The sequence below is a fragment of the Eleutherodactylus coqui genome, chromosome 1 (genome assembly GCF_035609145.1).
Source record: "Eleutherodactylus coqui strain aEleCoq1 chromosome 1, aEleCoq1.hap1, whole genome shotgun sequence".
Taxonomy (NCBI): domain Eukaryota; kingdom Metazoa; phylum Chordata; class Amphibia; order Anura; family Eleutherodactylidae; genus Eleutherodactylus; species Eleutherodactylus coqui.
This window is the reverse complement of record NC_089837.1, coordinates 438,412,730-438,436,344: the sequence shown is the minus strand read 5'-3', so window position 1 is coordinate 438,436,344 and position 23,615 is coordinate 438,412,730. Positions and strand designations below refer to the sequence as shown.

Below are 23,615 nucleotides of genomic sequence, written 5' to 3'. Positions count from 1 at the left end.
ACCGCCAGCTGGCCCAATCACGCGGTCGGCATTGCGCTGATAGACTGCAGCTGTGACCAATCACAACTGCAGTCTCTCAGTGGAAAGAAGGTCCGCCCGCTCGGGGAGTCGGCAGCCTGTAACAGGCTGCCAGCTTCCCGAGTAACAGTCCTCCCCTCCCTGAGCACCACCCATAGCTGGCCCACGGGCTACAGTGGTAAAACAATGTATTGAAGGGGCCCACGGGCCCCTGTTCGCTAAGGGTTTGGGTTGCGGCCCCTAGTGGTACGCCAGTGCATGTAAGGCTCAATTCACATCAGGGTGAAAACAGGCGGCGGGTAATAGGCGCAACTACGCTCAACAGCACGGATTTTAGCTGCGTCTATACGAGGGAGATTTCGTCTCCCTCGATAGCTGTTTAAACTCAGCGCCAGAGCGCAGGAATATGAAAAAAAACAGCAGCTGCCTGATTTTCCCTGATTTTCCCTGATTTTCCTAAGGCAGGTACTAGATTTTTTCAGCCATTCAGAGCTAGTGAAAACGAGTAGCATTCGCGGCCGAGAAAGCCCAGCAGTGAAAGCGAAACCATTGAACTCCTATTGAGATCAGTGGTTTCGTTTTGTCCCGTTATATGGCTGTGATTATCACGGTCATATCAGTGGATAAAAAACGCGTCCATGTGTTTTTGCCCTAAGGTTTAATTCACATCAGGGCAAAAACAGACAGTCGTATGCGCAACTACGCTTGCTGGTACTGAGCGGACTGGTTCTTTCGCATGAATGGGGGAAATTTCTTCTCCTTCGCCAGTTGTTCAAACTCTATGCAAAAGCACAGGAGCTTGAAAAAAGCCGCAGGAGGATAGGTGCCGCCCTATTAAATAACGGGCGAGAAAAGAGCTGGTGAAAATGAAACCACAGAAGTCCATTGAAATCAGTGGTTTCGTTTTGTCCCGTTATGCGGCCGTGATTATCACTTTCGTCTAAATGAGCCACGTTCGTGTAAATGAGCCCTCAGCGTTATGTTTTCTGTTTCTTCTAGTTTGTATTTGGATCAGAAAATCGGAAATAAGGAGTTCCATTAAAAGTCCTAGCGATTTCAACGAGGAAAAAAAATCTCTTACATCCGCGTCAGCTAGCATCTGCTCCCTCGTGGTTCAGTCTTTCGGATGGTGCAAATAGCGCTATTTCCTCTGTTGAAAGTAGCAGAACCATGATGGAATGGTCGTTTTCAGATTGAAATCAACGGGAAACGGATGCAAATTAAACACTTTCTATATATATCCATTATTTATTCCATTTGACGAATCCATTTTTCTCAACTGCACATGCGCAGATGGAAAATAATCAATATAATCAACCCATCGGAATCTGATAACGGAAACAAATAAGTGAAGGATCTGGCATTGGTTTGTTTTAATTTTATAACGGATTCATTAGAAACTGACACAAAAGGCTGCATTCTCACGAACGTATATCGGCTCGGTTTTCACGCCGATATACGTCGTCCTCATCTGCAGGTGGGGGGGAGGATAGAAGAGCCAGGAGCAGCACCCGCCCCCTCTCTGCCTCCTCTCCACCCCCTCTCCGCCCCTCTGCACTATTTGCAATGAAAGAAGGCGGGGCTAAAACTCGCAAATTAGCCCCACCCCCATCCCACCTATCCTCATTGCAAATAGTGCAGAGGGGCGGAGAGGAGGCAGAGAGGGGGCGGGAGCTCAGTTCCTGCTCCTGGCTCTTCCATCCTCCCCCCCTGCAGATGAGGACGACGTATATCGGCTCGGCGTGAAAACCGAGCCGATATACGTTCGTGTGAATCCAGCCTAACGCTGATGTGAATAAAGCCTTGAAGAGCAAGACAGAATTTTTTCGGAACCTATGGGCGGCTTCACACAGGCGTATACGCAAAAACGCTTGCAACACATGACTTTTTGCTTTGTGAAGGTTCTGCTATCACACACGTTTCAGCCTATTTTGCTGTACTTTTTGCACTGCCGGGAACCATTTAATTCAGTGTGAGGTGCCGTGATTTAAAACGCTGTGCAGCCTAATTAGTCCCTGATGTTTTCGATTGTCCATGCAAAATTGTGCAGTTCATTGTGCAATTTCACGGAGATCGGGTGCGCAAATGTTCACAAAACTACAGCCCGTCACGCTTTTTTTCTGCGTGCACGAAATGCGCATGCAAAAGCGAAGGTGTAAATGAGTCTATTAAAAATAATGAGTTTGATTCTCTGTGCAATGTGTGCGGTTAGTTTGCGTGTGCAAATGCACTTGTGTGACCCCACCCTAACAGAAACAATGTTTGTATGTTTCCATATGAACCTAGAGGCGTACACAGACACCGTAGAGGCATGATGTACCTGAATGAGGGACCTAATACGGTTCTGTACAAATCCCAAAAAATGGAAATAAAAATCCAACAGCATTTTCTTTGAAAGTGGGCTGAGGATCAGTATAAAGCAATGGCGGATGGCCCCTCGTGCATGGTGCTATTGCTGGCTGAACTCCTAGACGTAGGAGACCTGTGCTTTAACTCTCTTCTTTTATCTCCACAACAGCCCCTGAGGTAAAGCCTTTATATTTCCTCGTCTCATTCCAAAGTCATCTTTTACTGAGGAGGCTGTGAAAGAAGAGTGTGACATACATTGTGCGCAGGTTAGGACCTGCTTTTCAAAGATAGCTGCTCCTCCTCACTGCTATATTTGGCCACTCCAGATAAAATATATTTCCCATACAAGGACGGGTACAGTAGTTGTGAACAAAAATGATCTGACAGACAGGAAAAATCCATGTAGTAAATGTTCATGTTGAAAGGGAACCTGTCACTTCCAATGAACGGCTCATTATTCAAGGCCCAGAGCTGCCTCTGCCAGCTTGTCTTTTTCGCATAGTTCATCCTGGTGCCATCCAGGGCTGGGACAAGGTGATTTGGCGCCTTAAGCAGATTAGGAAAATTGTTCCCCCTATCAGCCACTTGAATCAATTAAAAACCACCTTACTCTCTAATGAAAGAGATTTAAACACATTTTAAAAGAAATACAGATACACGCTGAATAAATTATGGATGCCATGACTCACTTTAATTTTCTTCTCCATTCGGCCCAGATTGTCCTAGCGATTTCTCCCAAAGACTTCAGAGTTTGCTACCGAAACATCTTTAACCAGGGACATACCTATAGAGCGTGCAGAAGTAGCCATCATACCTGGGTCCTAGAGCCTGAGGGGGCCCACAGGCCCCTATGTCATAAAAGAAGACCCCGGTATTATAAATGGTACATTGTAGCTGAGCACCCTATTGCAGATTTTGCCCTGGCTGCCAGATCCGACCTTATAATTAATGCAGATCTCACTCCATGATTAATATAGTCTCCTTATCCAAGCTCAAAATTAATGTAAACCTCCTAATTAAAACTAATCTCTACATCAGACCTTATAATTAAAACAAACTGGCAGACTGTTTTTGCAGGGTGCTTTACCATTGCTTTCCCCAGTCATCTTTTGTCCCCCAGCAAGATGGGTACTCATTTTACTGACCTCGGAAGGATGGAAGGCTCCATTGATTGAACACGCAACCTTCAGATCTTGAGCGAGAGCTTAGGACTGCTGTTTCTGCTGCCCTAACACTCTGCATCACACGAAGCTCTCTGACCTTAGTCTAGACTGTAGACCATAAAAAAAGAATTGCTCAACTCTCCTTACTCCTTCTGTCTGAATGCTGTGTACTAATGTTGGCAGATCAGAAATCCGTGCAGTGCCCCTAGTAGAAGAGGACCAGTTGGAAGTGAGGAGCTTGTGAGAAATACAAACCATGCTCATCGCTCTCTGGGACTCCGTTAACAATGAGTACTTCCATCACTGATAAAAGTGTTCACTGTACAGAATGTTATGTGTCACAAAATAATTTTTTTACCAATAAAATTTACCCCCTCCTCACCTGTGGCATAGTGTGTTACTCTAGGCGATCGTCTACTCTCATCTACCCCTTGCCCAAGCCTTGGTGCCATCTCTTTCACAGGTAAGCGGCAAGCCATATGATGGAAAATGTGATTCATCAGGCCTGACGACCTTCTACCATTGCTCTATGGTCCAATTCTGATGCACAGATGCCTACTGTAGGTGTTATCGGTGGTGGACAATGGTCAGCATGGGCACTTTGACTGGTCCTTGACCACACAACCCTTACACATCAATCTGCAATGCCCCATTTGTTCTGACACCTTTTATCATACCTGGCAGTAACTTTTCCAGTAGTTAGCATTACCACAGGATAGCCTTCACTCCCTACACGTATTAATGAGCCTTGGGCACCCATGACAGGTTGTCCTTCCTTGGACCACTTTTGATAGGTACTAACTTCTGCATACTTGGAAAACCCCATAAGAACTGCTATTAAGGAGATATTCTGACCCAATCGTCTAGGCATCACAATTTGGCCCTTGTCAGAGTCGCTCAGATCCTTACATTTGTACTTTTTTCTTACTTCCAATAAATCAACTTCAAGAACTGACTGTCTCTATCTGTAGGCACCACAGAGCCGTAGCCTGCGCCCTGAAGGTAAGGTATATGGGCTTCTGGCGTTACCAAGACTAGACGTGAATGAATAGAAGGTGACAGTGTAGCTTTACTTTCATAAGACTTGAGGTCTTGACCCGACACTTGTAAGAGAAAATTGTATGTAGTCTTGCCTGTATCCTGTGGCAGTTCTCATCTTGTACAGGTCCTTCAACCTGTGTGTAAACACAATGGGCAGCAGAGGCGCTGGCTACAATGTAATCTTCAACATCTCCCCAGGAGATTTAGAATTGTTACATCATGTGATGCAGTCATGTAACCTGTAGATGGGTTCACATATTGATATGTACAGTGGAACCTGCACATAAGACCACCTCTTTGAGAAGACCGGCCACATCTGCACCAGATTTTTCTGAGATGGACTTGCAATTCCCCTACATGTATCTTTTATGTACATTGGCCCCTTCTTTCAGATGACCGCCCCACAGAAGACCATATTTTGCTTCAATTTAAGATGGCCCTCTTTAACAAATTTCCCTGTATAAATGTACATCAGAAAAATGGTAGTGACACACCTGTCATATATATTTTCAGGATGGTAGTAAAATATTGCGTACAATACAGTGTGTATCTATATCTATCTATCTCTCATATCTATCTCTCATATCTATTTAACTATCTCTTCTATCTATCTATCTCTTATATCTACCTACCTATCTATTTATCTTATATCTATCTATCTATCTCATATCTATCTACCTATCTATCTATCTATCTATCTATCTCATATTTATCTATCTATCTCATATCTATCTACCTATCTATCTATCTATCTATCTCATATTTATCTATCTATCTCATATCTATCTATCTATCTCATATCTATCTATCTCATATCTATCTATCTCATATTTATCTATCTATCTCATATCTATCTATATCATATCTATCTATCTATCTATACAATATACACACATTGTATATAATATATATAGTATAGTATAGTATAGTATATTTTCATATATAGTGTATACTACAATGCATAGTATAACACATGTACATATATACAGTATATATTTCAATATGCATAAATAGTATACAATGCAATATGTAATACACTATAAATGATATTATAGGTATAAGCAGTGCATAGTACAGTATATATTATAGTATATGTATTTACTGTAGTATATATGTGTATTTAAAATATAGTATATGGTACAGTAAATAATATAGTACGAGGGGCTGCTGATAGGTCTTTGGCTTTACCCAGAAAAAAACGAGATAGGAAGATGAAACTTTACGTTTATTCCACATACTCTCCATTGATGTCAACACACTTCTTACATCGGTATTCCAAGTTCTATAAGCCTTGCAAAAAGAAGGATTTCGGTTGTGCCTTAAACCAGTCATCCGTAGCAGCCATGGCATCAGAAATGGTGTGAAATTTGGTACCCTTGAGGTGTTTCTTCAGGTTTGGAAACAGATGATAGTCAGAGGGAGCTAGATCTGTTGAATAAGGTGGGTGGTCAATCAGCTGGAAGCCTAGCTCCACCAGTTTTGTCGTGGTCGCTTGTGCAGTGTGAGCGGAGGCGTTGTCTTGCAGGAACAAGATTCCTTTAGACAGCTTGCCGCGCCTTTTGGCCTTCAGAGCTGCCTTCAATTGGTCTAAAAGTTCATTGTAATACCTTGCATTGATGGTGGAATCATTTTGAAGGTAGTCCATTAGCAGCACGCCCTCCTTATCCCAGAACACAGATGCCATCACCTTAGTGGCTGAACTTCTTTGGGCGAGGAGAACCCCTGTGCCTCCAATCTTTTGACTGCTCCTTGGTTTCAGGGTCATACAAATGAACCCAGGTCTCATCCATAGTGACCAGTCGATCCAGGAAGTTCTTATCAGTCCGGAAACGCTGACAAATAGACCGGGAAGTTTTCACTCGCATGCTTTTCTGATCTGTTGTCAAACATTTCGGGATCCACTTTGCAGAAAGCTTCTTCATGTTCAAATATTCATGGATAATGATACAAACACCTTCACCAGAAATCCCCATGATGTCTGCTATTCCTTTAGCTGAAATTGCCCGATTCTCCAGTATGAGGTTGTGCAGAGCATCGACGATCTCCGGAACAGCAACCTCTCCATCGTCCAGGACGTTCCTCATCATTGCTGCTGAAGTGGCCCTTTTTAATTTTGGCAACCCAGTTCTTAACTGTAGACTATGAAAGGCATTGATCCCCCAATGTCTGCGACATATCACCATGTTTTCCCGTGTGTCTAGATTACTGTTGCCATAAGCTACAAACACAAAATTTTGAAAACATATATTAGACAGATAAGGCTTTCATGTGATGGAACATTCGTTACCATGGAAACAAAAAAAAAACACAAAGCAAAAGACTTATCAGCACCCCCTTGTACATGTACATATATCTATATATAAAGACGAAAGCCCTCACTGACTAACTCACTGATTCACTGACTGACTGACTCGCCAAAAATTCTCTAACTTCCCGATGTCGTAGATACATGAAATTTGGCACGAGCATAGATTATGTCCAAAATAGGAAAAATAAAGCAGTCCCAACTTGATTATTTAATTCAAAGCGCAAAAGAATTAGCGTCCAAATTTTACGTACGTAATCTAATTCTCTCACTTGAAATTTGGCACGAGCATTGATTATGTCATAAATAGGAAAAGTTAATAGGTCCCAACTCAATTATTCAATTCTAAGCGCAAAAGAATTAGCGTCCAAATTTTACGTACGTAATCTAATTCTCTCACTTCCCGATGTCATAGAAATTAGAAATTTGGCACGAGCATTGATTATGTCATAATAGGAAAAGTTAATGGGTCCTAAGTCAATTATTCAATTCTAAGCGCAAAAGAATTAGCGTCCAAATTTTACGTACGTAATCTAATTCTCTTACTTCCGGATGTCATAGAAATTTAAAATTTCGCACGGGCATTGATTGTGTCATAAATAGGAAAAGTTAATGGGTCCCAACTCCATTATTCAATTCTAAGAGCCAAAGAATTAGCGTCCAAATTTTACATATGGAATCTAATTCTCTCACTTCCCGGTGGCATAGAAACTTAAAATTTGGCACGGGCATTGATTATGTCATAAATAGGAAAAGTTAATGGGTCTCAACTCGATTATTCAATTCTAAGTGCAAAAGAATTAGCGTCCAAATTTTATGTACGTAATCTAATTCTCTCACTTCCCGATGTCATAGAAATATGAAATTTGGCACGGGCATTGAAATGTCATAAATAGGAAAAGTTAATGGGTACTAACTGGATTATTCAATTCTAAGCGCAAAAGAATTAGCATCCAAATTTTACGTACGAAGTCTAATTCTCTCACTTCCCGATGTCATAGAAACTTGAAATTTGGCACAGGCATTCATTATGTCATAAATAGGAAAAGTTAATGGGTCAAAACTCGATTATACAATTCTAAGTGCAAAAGAATTAGCGTCCAAATATTATGTACATAATCTAATTCTCTCACTTCCTGATGTCATTTTATATATAGGAAATGTCGTATGGTTACCTCCATGTAGTGTTTCCTGGGTAACGCAAAGAACCATGCAAAATGGTGAACATATTTTTTTCCTCGGTATCTCTAAAGTAACGACGACTTCATAAGATTTTCCGTGTGAACACCAGATAAACACCAGTACCAAAATAACTCGGGCGAAGCCGGGTATATCAGCTAGTACAGCATAAGGGCGCCTTCAGACGACCGTATATCGGCTGATATACGACATCCCTCTCTGCAGGGGGAGGAGGCTGGAAGAGCCGTGAGCAGTGCACTGAGCTCCCGCTCCCTCTTCGCCCCTCGACACTTTTTGCAATTAGAGGGGCGGAGCTAAGTTCCGGAACTTGGCTCCACTCCGCTCACCCCCTCTCATTGCAAATAGTGACGAAGGGCGAAGAGGGGACGGGAGCTCAGAGCACTGCTCCTGGCTCTTTCAGCCTCCTCCCCCTGCACAGAGGGACGCCGTATATCGGCACCCGGCCAATATACGGTCATCTGGAGGCGCCCTAATGCAGTAAATATCATTGTTCATAAATATATATATATACTAGCTTGTTACCCGTGACTTCGGCCGTGTGGAAATTGTATTTTTTTAAATCTAATCTGTATTTTGCTGTATATTGAAACGTAAAAGGTTGCATTAGATCTGACTTGCGTCGCATATTAAAAGAAGACCAAAAAAATGGATAGTAAATACGATTAGCACAAGTGAAACCATTTCTTATACTGCTGAGGTAAAATGAAAGCTGCGCTGTGATTGGTTGCTATGGGCAACACAGATTTTCTTTAAAATCTCAATCCATGTTAATGTGTCTTTCGTTCAAGATTTATTCCTGGGCAACGCTGGGTATCTCGCTAGCTTAATAATCACACACATGTGGCAACAACATCTGACCTCACATGTCTGCCCGTTTGGGGAGGCCTAGCTAATGATGTGCACCTCCTTCCTCTCCGCACGGCATGGCGGCTGAGCAGAGGTGCATCTGCGCATCACCTAATAAATCTGTCTTATCGCGCTCCCTAGAGAACTCTAGAGAAATTTTGGGGATAAAACGTAGCCTATGTCCTTCCTCAAGATGGAAGCTATCTCCCTACAAACAGATAGAGTAACTGTCACTATATAATATTAGTATGAATAGTATATAATACAGTATATATGGCAGCATATACAAATACTGCATAGTATATAATATAGTACATGTACATATAGTATATTACAACAAATAATAGTATTTGTACATGCAGAAACAATGTATAAAGGTGGCTTCACACTTGCGAGGGTGGCTTCCTATGGCTCCATGCACATTTGCGATGTTTTAACGCTTCCGATGCAGCGTTAAAATGAAAACGTGGAATGTCCATTATTTTTGCGATCTCACCCATTGTTTCCAAGGGGGCCGGTGGCAGCAGCGCCGACCCTATTGAAAGCAATGGGTGAGGATCACGATCCTCTGCCACTGCTATGTGTGACAGCAGTAGGAGGGGACCGTGATGAGGATTTTCAGGGGGTGTTTGAAATATAAGCACCCCTCGAAAATAATCAATTTCTGTAGAAAAAATAAAAAAAAGAATGCATCACCTGGCAAGGGCTGTCATCTCTTGCGCATCTTCCTGCAGGTCCCACCACTTTTCTTTTGCTGCTCTTCTGGCTGGGAATTGAAAATGCCAGCCTCCTGAAGCGCTGCCTCTGATTGCAGCAGTGGCAGAGGATCACGATCATGTACCATTGATTTCAATGGGGCTGGCGCTGCTGCCGACGGCCCCATTGAAATGAATGGGAGAAGATCACCATCCTGATTCCTTCAGCCCTGCAGGATGGGAGGCTCGCATCCAGGGCTTCAAGAAGAATTGTGAAGGCAATATCGAGGGGTCAATCACATCCCAATATCGCTCTCTCGCCAGTGTGCAGGAGCCCTAATACAGGATAAATGATGGTATATACAAACATGAATAGTATATATGATATTATATGTACACATGGAAACAGTATATAACACAATATTTATTGTAATATATGTACTTGTATGTGTGTATGTAGAAGTGTCTATGTACATACATACAGTATATATTATATATATACTATATAGCATAGCTGTATCTGTACACATAGTATATAACATATTACAGGTTATGTACATACTATATATATAGGAAGACTGAGGATCAGACTGGGGCCCGTCATGTGTCTGACAGAGGAGGACGCCCTCTAGACACCCCGGGTTGGGGATAGTGACGGAAACCCTGCGGTTTGCAAACCTTGAAATTTTTTATGTTCCAGTAAATGTTTGCTGTGTGTGAAATAAGACTGATGGAAGCCAGAATCTGGAGTAATTCGGTGATCCTGAGCCTTAATGCGTGTGGTGCCAACCCTCTTGAATTGAGAAGACGGCGATCCCAGTAAGCGTGTAACCACCAGGTTGCCACGATATATATATATATATATATATATATATATACAGTATATAATATATTGTAGTCTATGTACACATACATATAGTATATATAGTATAAGTGCATACACCCAGTATGTATGTATAGTATATATGTAGCACCCTTGATGTGATCAGCACCCCTTTTGGAAATCTGGTGGGTGGGTCTCCTGATGACTGATAGCCTCTGCTCGGCCTCCTCTCCTGTAATACGTACAGTAGATATTAGTATAGTATCTGTACATGCACACAGTAGATATAGTATTTCTGTACATAAACACATTAAAGTATATCTGTACATACACACATTATATATGATATTTCTGTACATACACACAGTATATACAGTATAATATATATGTTGTAGTACATACACACACTATATAGTATAGTATCTGTACATGCACATAGTATGTATAGTATCTGTACATCTGCAGCTGTAGATACACACAGTATATAGTATAGTATAGTATCTGTACATGCACACAGTATATATGGTATATCTATACATGCACACAATATATATAGTATAGTGTAGTATCTGTACATCTGCAGCTGTAGATACACACAGTATATAGTATAGTATCTGTACATGCACACAGTATATATGGTATATCTATACATGCACACAATATATATAGTATAGTGTAGTATCTGTACATCTGCAGCTGTAGATACACACAGTATATAGTATAGTATCTGTACATGCACACAGTATATATGATATATCTATACATGCACACAATATATATATATATAGTGTAGTATCTGTACATACACACAGTATATAATATACTTTATCTGCACATACACATAGAATATAGCTTAGTATTTCTGCACATACACACAGTATATAGCTTAGTATTTCTGTACATACACAGTATATAGTATAGTATATGTGTAGCACCTTGGCTGTGATCAGCGCCCCCTCCTGCGCTCTGGTGGGCGGGCCTCCCGATGACTGACAGCCCCAGCTCCGCCCCCCTCCTGGAATGTAGTAGTGAGGCTTCCTGTGTCGGCGGATCGCTCTGCCATCAGCGGGCTCTGGTCTCTCATCACCGCCGGGGAGCTCCGAGAAGGTCGGGCTGTGGGGCTGTAGATCTCCGGTGCTGCCCCCTGGAGGAGGCGGCGACATGCGGCATCAGTGGGGTAAGTGTCACCCCAGAGAAGTTCTCCGTGCAGCTAAACTTTCCTGGGCGCACTTGTCAGTGATCTCCCCGGCGCCGGGGCTGCACTGATGGGGTACTGGGGGCACTGCATGCAGCGCACGAACTTTCCTCTGTACTTTACTGGGTCCTGTAGTTCTGGTCTCCAGCCAGTGAGCCCACCACTAATATACACGGGGGTCGTCCAGTGATGCCCCCAGACCCTGCAGTAATCCTGGATCCACAGCACTCAGCATCTTCATACAATGCTCCTAGACACATTCCCCAAGCCCTCCAGCATGGATGGGGTTACTGGCGGTGTCAGCCGGGTCCTGGGATTTCTTAGTGATGCTGAGCTTGTATCCCAAGTGACTGATCCTGCACATAAACACAAGGAGCGGACCAGGATAACGGGAGGAAGGAGCTGGCAGGGGGGCAAGTGTGGGAAGAAGGGATCCAGCAGTAAGTACAGGGATGTCTTAGGAAGGGTCAGCCCAGGGAGCAGGATTTCCAAGGGATCAGTGTTCCCACATTCTGTAGTATTTGTTACATGTTTACTATTTTTTATTGTTATGTATCTATTTGCTGGAACACTCAGCGTTTCCTTTTTTTAACCCCTGATAGTAATGAGCTCATCAGTTCTTACATCCAATGCTAACTTCTTGACTAGCGCTGCTCCTCCAGGTGGGGACATTTCCCCATATTCTTCTACTATACAGTAGTGACACATGGAAGGCACAACCGAATGACTGTGGTCGGAGGTGTCCTTTAACAGAATCATGGATTTTACATTCTCTTCTAACTCCTGTCCTGATACAGTAGGAAAATAAAATAGCCCAGAACTTGGTTTTAGTCGGCAATTACTTGTCATTTTGGAATTTTCAGGGTTGGGAATGAACAGGAGGAACTTTGCAAGACTACAGATTATATGTAAAGGACTTCAAGCAAGGGCTCAACCCTGGAAGCATACAAGTTTTCCATAATGTCAAACCTGAGTGCCCTATTTCTGGGCTCACGGGCAAAAAGAGGCATGGGTCTTTAAGACTGACTTCGAGGTATAAGAAAAATGCAGCTCTGACTCCCACTTTCTCCATTAAGATATATGATGCAGTTTCTAAGTGGAGAGCTTTGAGCCCTTCTAAGGCTGTATTCACATGGACAGTGGTCCTGTGCAAGTTCTGTCCTATTCTGAGATGGGCAGAACTCACACAGGTAAACAACCCATTCATGTGATTGCGTTCATTCACATAAGTGATTTATTTTTAACTTATTTTTTCCACTGATGGTCCAAGTTCCTATTTTTGCATGATTCAAGTTCAAGAATTGCCCATTATTTTCTATGGGAGTGTTAAAAAATCGGATCGGAACACAATTGCATGCCATTAGAGATGAGCGAACGTACTCGTTTAGGGCGATTTCGCAATCGAGCAGCGCTTTTTTCGAGTAACTGACTACTCGGTCGAAAAGATTCGGGGGACGCCGGGGGTGAGCGAGGGGTTGCAGAGGGGAGTGGGGGGGGGGGGGGGAGAGAGAGCTCCCCCCTGTTCCCCACTGCTACCCCTCGCTCCACCATTCCGCCCCCTGCCCCCCGGCGCCCCCCGAATCTTTTCTCCCGAGTAGTCAGTTACTCGAAAAAAGCGGTGCTCATCTCTACATGCCATGCATGATCTATTCTAAAGCATTGTAATATTGGGAACCCATGTTCATTTTTTTGTCTTGCGTAAAAATGTATTAGAAACGCTTGAAAATTGCAGTCAAATCACGTGTAAAATAGTCAGTTTTTCACTGAAATACATTGCACTCACCTGTGTGAATATAACCTAAAGCTGGAGAGTTTTCTTTACAGTGTGACCAATTTTAACTATTAAGTGACAGCTGCGGTTCACAGGGGGCACTTCGTTTCATGCATCTCACAGTATTCCCCTGGACTGCTACTGTAGCTTGATAGTAAGAGGTATCGCTGGAGAAGCTGTCAGCATATGTTATGCAAACATCGGCACAGACAGGATTGATGCGTGTATACATATAATTGAGATTTGTGCATGTGGTGCAAATATTTGTGTGACTCATTTGGTGCTGTGATTCCGATGCTGCTAAGCTTCTGGATCGTGGAGTCAATAATATTGAGTGAGGAGAGGTGATTAGATGGGAAAGTGCTGATCTCTAAGGCTAGCTTCACACGGGCGATTGCGATATCGCTGCGAGAGAATAACAGCAATATCAAATTTTGTACTTGATATGTTTGAGCGTCAGCAATGCTTTCACATGTGAGGGAAGACATTGAAATACATGGACTTGATATTACAACGATTTCACTTGCTCTCACATTGGTGGATTTTATGTGAAACCAGCCTCAAGAGGAAAAAAACATGTGACAGAGAGTGAATATGTCCTCTGATTGATGGGAGGGTGATAGTGGTGGTAACATTAATAAAAGTCCATGCTACCCCCTCGTCTAGGGTAATCTACAGTTGTCTCAGTACAGCCTCCTCCTTCATTGTGACATAAAAATAAAAGTTGCGTTAATAAGGGGGGGGGGGGGCACAATTTGATCTGTCTCTAGCTAGCGCTTACCTTGACCAATGATCTTGATCCTGATAAAAGCCAAGAGCCTTGGACCAAGATTGCAGCCCTAGATACCATCTAGCCTGACATAGGGGCTTCTGTTATAGTTCAACCTTGTATATCTCAGGCTGTATTCTGGCTAGAATGGTGATCCTAGTCTTGTCTTAAAGCCAAGAATCTTGGCTTTAAAAAAGCCCTGATCTACAGTGTAGCCTGAGATAGTCATTTGTAGTAAGGACATATATCATTGTCTACTGAAGTGCCTCTCTGCAAGGATGTACAGTGGATATAAAAACTTCTAACACCCCTGTTAAAATACCATGCTTTTGTCATGTTAAAAAATCCAACAAGGATGAATCATTTCAGATTAATTTCTATCTTTAAGTATTACCCATTATTTGTACAATTCCATTGAAAAACAAGCTGAAATCTTTTAGAGAGGAGAACAACAAACAAGCTAAAATAATGTGGTTGCATAAATATGCACGCCCTAAGGGTGCGTGCAGACGACCGTATATCGTCCGGGAGCAGTGCTCTGAGCTCCCGCCCCCTCTCTGCCTCCTCTCCACCCCTCTGCACTATTTGCAATGAGAGGAGGCAGGATGGGGGCGGGGCTACGTTTTTGGGAATTAGCTCTGCCCCCGTCCCACCTCTCCTCATTGAAAATAGTGCAGGGGGGTGGATTGCCAGATGTCAGGGGGGGGGGGGGGGGAGGCGGCGTGACAGAGCACACAATTGCGGCCGCCGGCACGGAGCTGACAGCTGGTGTGCAGAATGGAGGGCTGAGGCTGTGGCCGGGACGGAGGGCTAAGGCGACGGGCAGGACCAAGGTGTGACTTAACGGCCGGCGGGTACCACGCATGGCATTTAAATGCCAGCCAACACAGAGCTGAGACGCTGCAGTGTGTGGATACATTTCTGGCGGCCGTGGATGGTTAGCCTAACAGTTACTATTCTTCTAAGGCCTAGTGCCCATGGCCATGACGGGCTCCGCAAGCGGAATTCCGCAGCGGAGTCCGTCACGGCGCCCCCCCCAAAGACCCCATACTCACCTCTGGATCCGCTGCCCGATGTCCTGCATCCCGTGCTGGCGCGCATGTGCAGTACAGCGCATGAGGCGCCGGCAGTGTCATGTGACGCGCCGGTGTGTCATATAACACGCCCACAGTGTCACATGACTCGCAGGCTGCGTCATATGTCTTTTCACGCTATCTTCCGCTGTGCTACCACGGAAGATAGCATGACGGACGGCTTCTATTGACTGCAATGGAAGCTGTCCGCACATACGCCCGCAGCAAATAGAACATGCTGTGGGTGATTACGGGTAATTTCACGGGGCGAAATTCCACGCTGGAACTCCGCACTGTGAGCATTGCGATATTAGGTTCAATAGAACCTAATAGCTGCTGGGCAACGCCGCGGATTTCCGCCGCGTGATACACGGCGGAAATCTGCCTGTGGGAATTAGGCCTTAGGGCTTACTTTATTAAATACAAATGTTGCCATGTTACCGCGGTAACATGGCAGCATTTACAGGTAATAATGTAAACCCTAAGAAGAACAATAACCGTCAGGCTAACCCTCCACGGCCGCCAGAAATGTATCCTGAATGTAGAAGGACCTTCCTTCCTTGCTCATATCGGGAGCTAGGGGTGTGAGAGGGGCGTTCCTCCTGTCAAACCTCAGCTTCTGGTGGTGTCAAGATACACTAATACCATACAGGAGATGGTTGTCACAGGCACTACACAGCCAGTACTTGCCAGAAATTCCTGCAGCTCCTTTAATGTTGCTGTCGGCCTCTTGGCAGTCTCCCAGACCAATTTTCTTCTGATCTTCTCATTAAGTTTTGAGGGACCTCCAGTTCTTGGTAATGTCACTGCTGTGCCAAATATGATCCACTTCTTGCTGACCGTCTTCACTGTGTTCCATGATATATGTAATGCCTTTGAAATGTTTTGGTCCCCTTCTCCTGACTGATACCTTCCAACAATCAGATCCCTGTGATGTGCTGTAAGCTCTTTACAGACCATGGCTTGTGCTAAAAAAATGCAACTAAGAAGAATTTGTCAGGAAAATCCTCCTAGAAGAGCTGAACTTTATATGGGGTAAATCAGAATCACTGTAATTAATGGCAGCGGAGTGCTGACTACTATTTAACATAAGTATAAATGTGATTAGCTAATTCTGAACACAATCACACCCCAAATATAAGAGGGTGTTCACACTTATGCAACCACAAGTTTGTTTTTCAATGGAATTGTACAAATAACGGGTCACACTGAAGGTGGAAAGAAATCTGAAATGATGCATCTTTGTCAGATTTTGTAACATGACAAAAAGGTGTATTTTCACAGGGGTGTGTGGACCTTTTGCATCCACTGTATTTCCTACATCCTCATGGAGCACTGGACCTAAAACTAAATGATACAAGTAAACGGGTAATAATCTTGGCTACACTGTTTGTCAGTCTGCAGAATTCTTTTGTAGATTTAAAGGGGTGGTCTCGCGAAACCAAGTGGGGTTATACACTTCCGTATGGCCATATTAATGCACTTTGTAATGTACATTGTGCATTAAATATGAGCCATACAGAAGTTATTCCACTTACCTGCTCCGTTGCTAGCGTCCTCGTCTCCATGGTTCCGTCTAAATTCGCTGGCAGCTTGCTTTTTTAGACGCGCTTGCGCAGTCCGGTCTTCTCCATTCAGCACGAGCCGCTTCAGTGTGCTCCCCGCTACAGCTCTTCTGCGCATGCGCAGACGAGCTGTCACTGCTCGGGAGCGCGCTGAAGCGGCCATTCTGCACCATCCTCTGTTAGAGGAAGGTGCAGAAACTGGAGCTGCCCAGCGGAGAAGACCAGCCCAGCCCAGCCCAGCAGCCCCGAGAAGCCTCCCAGGTAAGTGATGGGTCGGGGGGGGGCTGCCGCTGCGCCGGGCTGCGCCGGGGGGGGGGGGGGGGGCTGCCGCTGCGCCGGGGGGGCTGCCGCTGCGCCGGGGGAGCTAGCGCTAGGCCGGGGGGGCTGTCGCTAGGCCGGGGGGGCTGTCGCTAGGCCGGGGGAGCTAGCGCTAGGCCGGGGGGGCTGTCGCTGCGCCGGGGGAGCTAGCGCTAGGCCGGGGGGGGCTGTCGCTGCGATGGGGGGGGGCTGTCGCTAGGCCGGGGGGGCTGTCGCTGCGCCGGGGGAGCTAGCGCTGGGGAGCCGGGGGCTAGCGCCGGTTACCTGCTGTCTGGTCGGCGGCTGCGGGGCGTCTGGTCGGCGGCTGCGATGCGTCCGGTCGGCGGCTGCGATGCGTCCGGTTGCCATGGAGACACAGCTGGCGGCGTCTCGGGAGCGCGCACGTCGGGCTGCAGCGAGCGACGGGGAAAGAGCCGGCGGCCATCTTGAGGAAACTTTTATAACTTGCTGAAACGCTGGAACGGTAAGTACGAACCAGCTAGAAATGTCATTTACAGGGGGGCTTAGTAATGTGTGTTTAATGGGGGGGACTGGGCAAAAAAAAAAATTAACTGCTTCCTCGAGACATCTCCTTTAACTCTTATGACACAAGTTTTTAGTTAGCGGGTGGCTAAAAGGTGGGACTTTGAGAAGGGGAGGGGTTTAGTGTCTCCCATGCAGATAGAGAAGTGCAGGGGCTCTTATTCTACAGCCAGATACAGGGTAGTGAGAGGGAGGAGGAGGGAGGTGCATCCAAGACACACAGAATACTTGATCTAAGTCTCAGTTTTAATTGCAATATGACACAAGATAAGATCCAGGTGAAGGAAGAGATTAAGGGAAGAATTGCTGTGATTTTTGTGCATTTGCTACATTTAATTTTACTTTAAAGGGTAAGTACATTAAAATATATTTTTTACAATTGGGAGCAACTTACAAGATTCTTATAAGAGTTTGGAAAAACCTTTTAAAGTCCTTTATTTGTTGCAGCCAGTGAATCGGATACACTTCAACCTGACTTGGGAACATCAATCATATTGAATTGTCATTACATGTATGTATGGGTCATAGGAAAGTTTGAAAAGACTTGTTAATAAGTCAGCCAATTCCTATAAAATGTTTTACTTTCTCGAAATGATTACTAATGACTCTTCCATGCTGTTTGGCTCATAGAAAGAGATGCCTTTTTATTTTTTGCCCACTTTTTCCCTTATTTGTCGTATGGATGAACCCTTTCTAACAAAGACTCTTTTAAAGGTCTCTGCATTCTTTCAGGGATGCTTGCTCGAACATTGTGTCCCTGCTGAATATCCCAAGACGACTACTCATTTGAGTCACTAAATTACATTTACGGATTGAACCGAGTGTTTCAGTTGTCCTTCCCCTTTTCATTACAGAACGGGTAAATTCAATATCCTAAGAAAACTAGACCTGATGATTGTGCTTTATGACATGGAACAACCATTAACATAATGCACTTCTTTTCTTATCATAGATGAACATGACTCTGCATGAAAAGAAATGTTTCCGTTCTTATCAACTAAAGTCTGGTTTTATTTGCTTCCCTACCAATAATTATATTTGTTTTCCTCCCCCCTCAGGAATCTCTTAGCGGAAAAAGTATTGACTTCGGCTTCTGGAAATTAAATCGTGCAGGATTACGTTCTATTTGGGAATTGCTCAACAAATTATCTTCCCTTGGATAACTGTGTTTGTTTTAACTCTGTTTAACCTTTGATGAAGTTTACCTTGTTGGCTGGGCATCATGGCATCAAGTTTGACATGTACCGGAGTGATCTGGGCACTGCTGTCCTTCCTGTGTGCTGGAGCGTCTTGCGTGGGGTTTTTCATGCCTTATTGGCTTTTGGGCTCTCAGTTGGATAAGCCAGTGTCATTTGGTACTTTCCGGAGATGTTCTTACCCTGTACGAGATGAGAGCCTGCAGACCACAGTTATGGTGGAGCAATGTGGTCGCTATGCTTCTTTTCAAGCCATTCCGAGCCCTGAGTGGCGAATCTGTACAGTGGTTACCGGACTTGGATGTGGTCTTCTACTTCTGGTGGCATTGACCGCTATCATGGGATGCTGTGTCTCTGAGCTTATCTCCAGGACTGTTGGAAGAGTGGCTGGTGGGATTCAGTTTCTGGGAGGTAAGGTTAAAGGTTTTTTGTGACTTATCCTTCATAAATGCACATGACTTTGATGGATATTATATGGGGCCTATTTTACTCATCGTTGCCCCCCTGTCTTTTTTTATGTGTTTGAGGTTAAACGCTAAATTGCTAATTTTTACTATTCGACAGCTTATATGATGGTGTCCTTATTCAGCATTTAAAGGGGTTTTCCAGCAATAAACTATTGATAACCTATCCATTTGGAATATCTGTCATTGTATAGCGGCTGTGCCTAGTGCTCAGTCCCATTCACTTAAATGAGACTGAGCTGCTCTCAGGCCATGTGACAAATGAACGTGACGTCATAGCCCTGAGAAGAGGCCTCTTTAATCGGTTAATCATCAGGGATCTTGAGCAGTGGACCCCTCACAATTAACTATTGATGACCTGTCCTGATGATAGAGATGTTGGACCTTCATCGATCACCGGGGGTCCCAAGTGTCCCCGAATGAATGGAGCAGTGGTCACATGCTGACTACTACTCCATTCATTTCAATGAAACTGCTGTAGATAGCAGAGTACAAGTACTTGGGTATCTAAGGCAGTTGCATTAAAATGAATGAAATGGTAGTTCCCATGTGTGATCACAGCTCCATTCATTTGGGGAAACTTGGTAGCCCTTTCTTCTTTACTGATCAGATCCTTATCTCTTATGTTGTGGATAGAAAATAAATACTTTTCATGGGATAACCTAGGACAATTGGGTGCCCTCCGTCCATATGGCCCCTTAGACAATACATTAACGGGGTTATCCTACAATCTAAAGTTATCTATGTCCCCCTCTTCTCATCACTGCGGGGATGCTTCTCCCACCCACAGTGACATTAGAATAAATGGAGCATAGGCTATGCATGTGTGGCTGCTGCTACATTAATTTCAGTGAGGCCGACGGAATTGCTGTGCACTTTCTACTAAGCTATCTCTGGCAGTCCTATTGAAAGTGAATGGAGTGGCACCATGCATGCCCAACCACTGCTCTACTCAATCTCCTCCTCACTGCTGGGGTACAGTACACCCTCAGTAAGGAGGATAGAGGACCTCTGCTCTCATGATCAGCAATGATATACCCACTGATCATTAAGTTATTCCCTATCCTGTGGGGATAACTTTAATTGTAGGATAACCCCTTTGATGCTTGAATGGTGAGTTGACTCTACTGTCCATACAGTAATGCAAAATCAGTTTGCACAAACCTTTGTTATTGTCCGGATTAGCCCTTTGTATTCATGAGAAGAAGAATAGTTCGGATCCCGTTGAATTTCCACAGCGTTTGCTCTGATTTTACTAGCAGATCCGATTTGTGACCGCGGCCGCTGGAGAAGACAAGTGGCTCTGGGACATATTGCTGTTCAGTGGAGTTTTATATGTCTGGGACTGTGTGCTGATTACCATGTGTGAAGGCTTTTCTGCTCTATTGCTTTTCCCATGATCACGTAATAACCCTGAATGGGCCACTAAGCTGGTCTGAAGCAGCCAATTCACTTGCAGAGTTGCGGATGGTGTGTTTCATTGTTGGTTACTTTACTGCACACTTGTGAATATCCGGTGCATTGCAGTATACGTCTTTACATGTGCCATTTCTGTGCACCCATGAGTGCACCCACCCTGCCTGTTCTTCCTATTCCCTCCAATGCCGAGTTATATTGATAGACTAGCAAATGTGTTCATCCTGTTGAGATTTCACTAATCAACTTTTCCATGGGGATGCCTCTGGATTTTGACACATTTGGCACCCTCCTCTGACAAAATGAAGCAAATAATTGATTAATTTATTTACTCCTCCTATTTGCCACATTTGCGGACATATGCAAGGCCATCAGTAGTACTAATGGCACAGGATAGCTGGTGGACCAGTTACGGGTTTTGGCTTTGGGGCCCAGAAGCATGTCTTTTTAATGGTAGCTTTCTTAGTAAGTATCCATTTAACAGTATGTATCGGAGCTTGTAAATACGGGCAGGAATGGGGATTGTTGAGTACGCAGAGCAGCAGTTGATCACTTTCACCGGGTCCACAAGTTTTATTTCCTGTTAATATTTAGCAGTGGGTTTGGAAAATGAAGTAACTGAAGAAGAATGTGTCCTGCCTGTGAGAGCTCTATCCATTTACTTTATTTGGCTGATTTTGGAATCTGATGCCGGTGTAAGGGAGGTTACATACAGGGATTTATTGGATAAAAGCCAACGTTTTTGATACAGTTTTTTGAGTGAAAGCCAGTGGATGCAGAAGGAAGGAAGACTAGAAGTCCTTTCTTTATATTTCCCATTCCTTATGAATCTACTTTTGGCTTTGGCTCAAAGACCTCTGTATAAACCCACCTAGAGGTACGTTCACGGGGATTTTGATGCGGTCTATAACACAGAATTTGACTTAGGCCCAATGCCCACGGATCTATTTGCACTGCGGGATCCGGAGCAAGAGTTCAGCACCGGATCCCGCAGCAAATACTGCCCATAGGACATGCTATGGCAAACGCTTTTCCATGCCCACTAGCGGAAATCAACTGTGATTTTTTTTTTTTTTCCCACTCACAGGGGAAAATCGCAGCAGGTCCTATTCTAGTGTGTGCCTCACACGGACAGCTTCTATTGCAGTCAATGGAAGCCGTCTGTCCCGCGTGAGTTGCAGCGGGTCCGCGTCATCACTGGCACGACTTTCTGCACCGTGCATGTGCGGCAGCGCGCCAGCCAGCACACCCGCAAAGCAGAAAGAAAACAACCTGACAGTTACACGGGGATCAATGCCAGGGCGCAGGGTCTGATTCGGCTGCGAGATTTCACAGTCGGAGTCTGACCCGGCCGTGTGCATTCGGACTTAGATTTTGGAAAATCCTCACCAATTCCGCTACGTGCAAACGTACCCTTAAACAATACAGCCATGTTCTTGCAAGATGTATTACTTCTGTAAACTCCAGCCTGACCAGTGGTCTAATAAACCATTTTAATAGCATCAGTGGATTCTCACCAATATCCCCCTCCAACAGTTCTGACAAGTTAAAGGTGAAGAATAAGAGTTGTCATCGGGAATGGAGAAGTCAGATGATTTTCACCGAAACCTGAATTATTGACAGCTGATTCCTTGGGACACATAAGGATTAATAATTACAACAACCTGTAACCTTTGTTCTTTATTCAGCTGACATGTTCAATTTATAATGACACTGTGACTGGGAAAGCCTCTGCCACTTTGTCCCTTGGGTGACCATTATAGTCAATGGCCAACCAGACGACTGCCCAGAAAGAGCAAAGTGCTGTCATTAAGAGTGCATTACCAGCAGCACTGTGACTATGACTACAGGGGTCACAGCGTTGCATCCCCACTGATCAGTGACTGATGACATGGACTGTTGAAATGTATTTGTGATGAGATAACCCCTTTAAGAAGGGTCCTGGAGTCAAAAGTCTAAATGTATATATTTATTTGAAGAGCATACTCTGAATGGCCACTTTATTGGAGACCCCCATCTAGTAGTGCGTTAAACATCTTTTGGCCTTCAGAACCGCAGCAGTTCTTTTTTGGCTTAGATTCCACAAGGTGTTGAAATAATTTTTTAGGAATGTTGGCACCTGCGGACAGGAAGCTTCTTGCAGTTGCTGCAAATTATATGGCGGTGCGACATGTTCTGAGGAGCTGACAGGAAGGGTTCATCGATTCGTGCTGCATGTGCCAAATTCTTGCATGGTGCAAGGAAGTCTGGATTCATCTGACCAGGCAATTTTGCATGCGAGTGCGATGATTTTTTTTTTCAGGCATTTTTCTTTTGGAGCCACATACGTTTTTGTCACACTTGTAAAAAGGACACGCAATCAAAACGCACAGAATCTGATTCAAATCATGTGTCTTTATCTAAAAAACAGATTGGACATGCTTTGAAATGGTGCTGTATCATGCTCACCCATGTAAATACAACTTCAGGATGATTCTTGACATCCTCCTCTGACCCCTTTCGTTGTTTGCATCCACAGCATAACCTTTTGCTAGATGTTTTTCCTTAATCACTTGGCACTATTGCATGAGAAAACCCAACATGGTTGGCACATCCTCCTACTAGAGTACCTACGGTCCAGCCACTAAAGAAAGTATTTTCTATGTTCCTTCTTAGTTACGGTACGCATACTTCATTGAAAGTTTTACAACTAATGTAACTGCCATTCCAGTTCCCACCAGCAGTTCTTATCCAACTTTTCCAGACTCCTGAATTCCATTTCTACAGCGGCACATGACTGGGGCATAAATTACAGCACAACTAGTTGCATAGGTCATGAGAAAGGTCCTCCAGCCACTTGTTCATTGGTGTAATGCCTATTGTCTCCATAGTAGTAGTAATTGGATG

The 23,615-nt window shown here is 44.2% G+C and overlaps 1 protein-coding gene across 1 annotated transcript in view; it reads left to right on the top strand.

Annotated features, from left to right (window-relative positions):
* Window positions 1-11,468: 11,468 nt before the first annotated feature.
* LHFPL6 (LHFPL tetraspan subfamily member 6) overlaps window positions 11,469-23,615 on the top strand; it is a 142,965-nt gene continuing 130,818 nt past the window's right edge. The window contains exons 1-2 of the mRNA XM_066582290.1: window positions 11,469-11,617; window positions 18,712-19,260. Of these exons, the coding sequence (XP_066438387.1) occupies window positions 18,876-19,260 (385 nt within the window). The 5' untranslated portion in view covers window positions 11,469-11,617; window positions 18,712-18,875. The remainder of the gene's footprint in view (window positions 11,618-18,711; window positions 19,261-23,615) is intronic.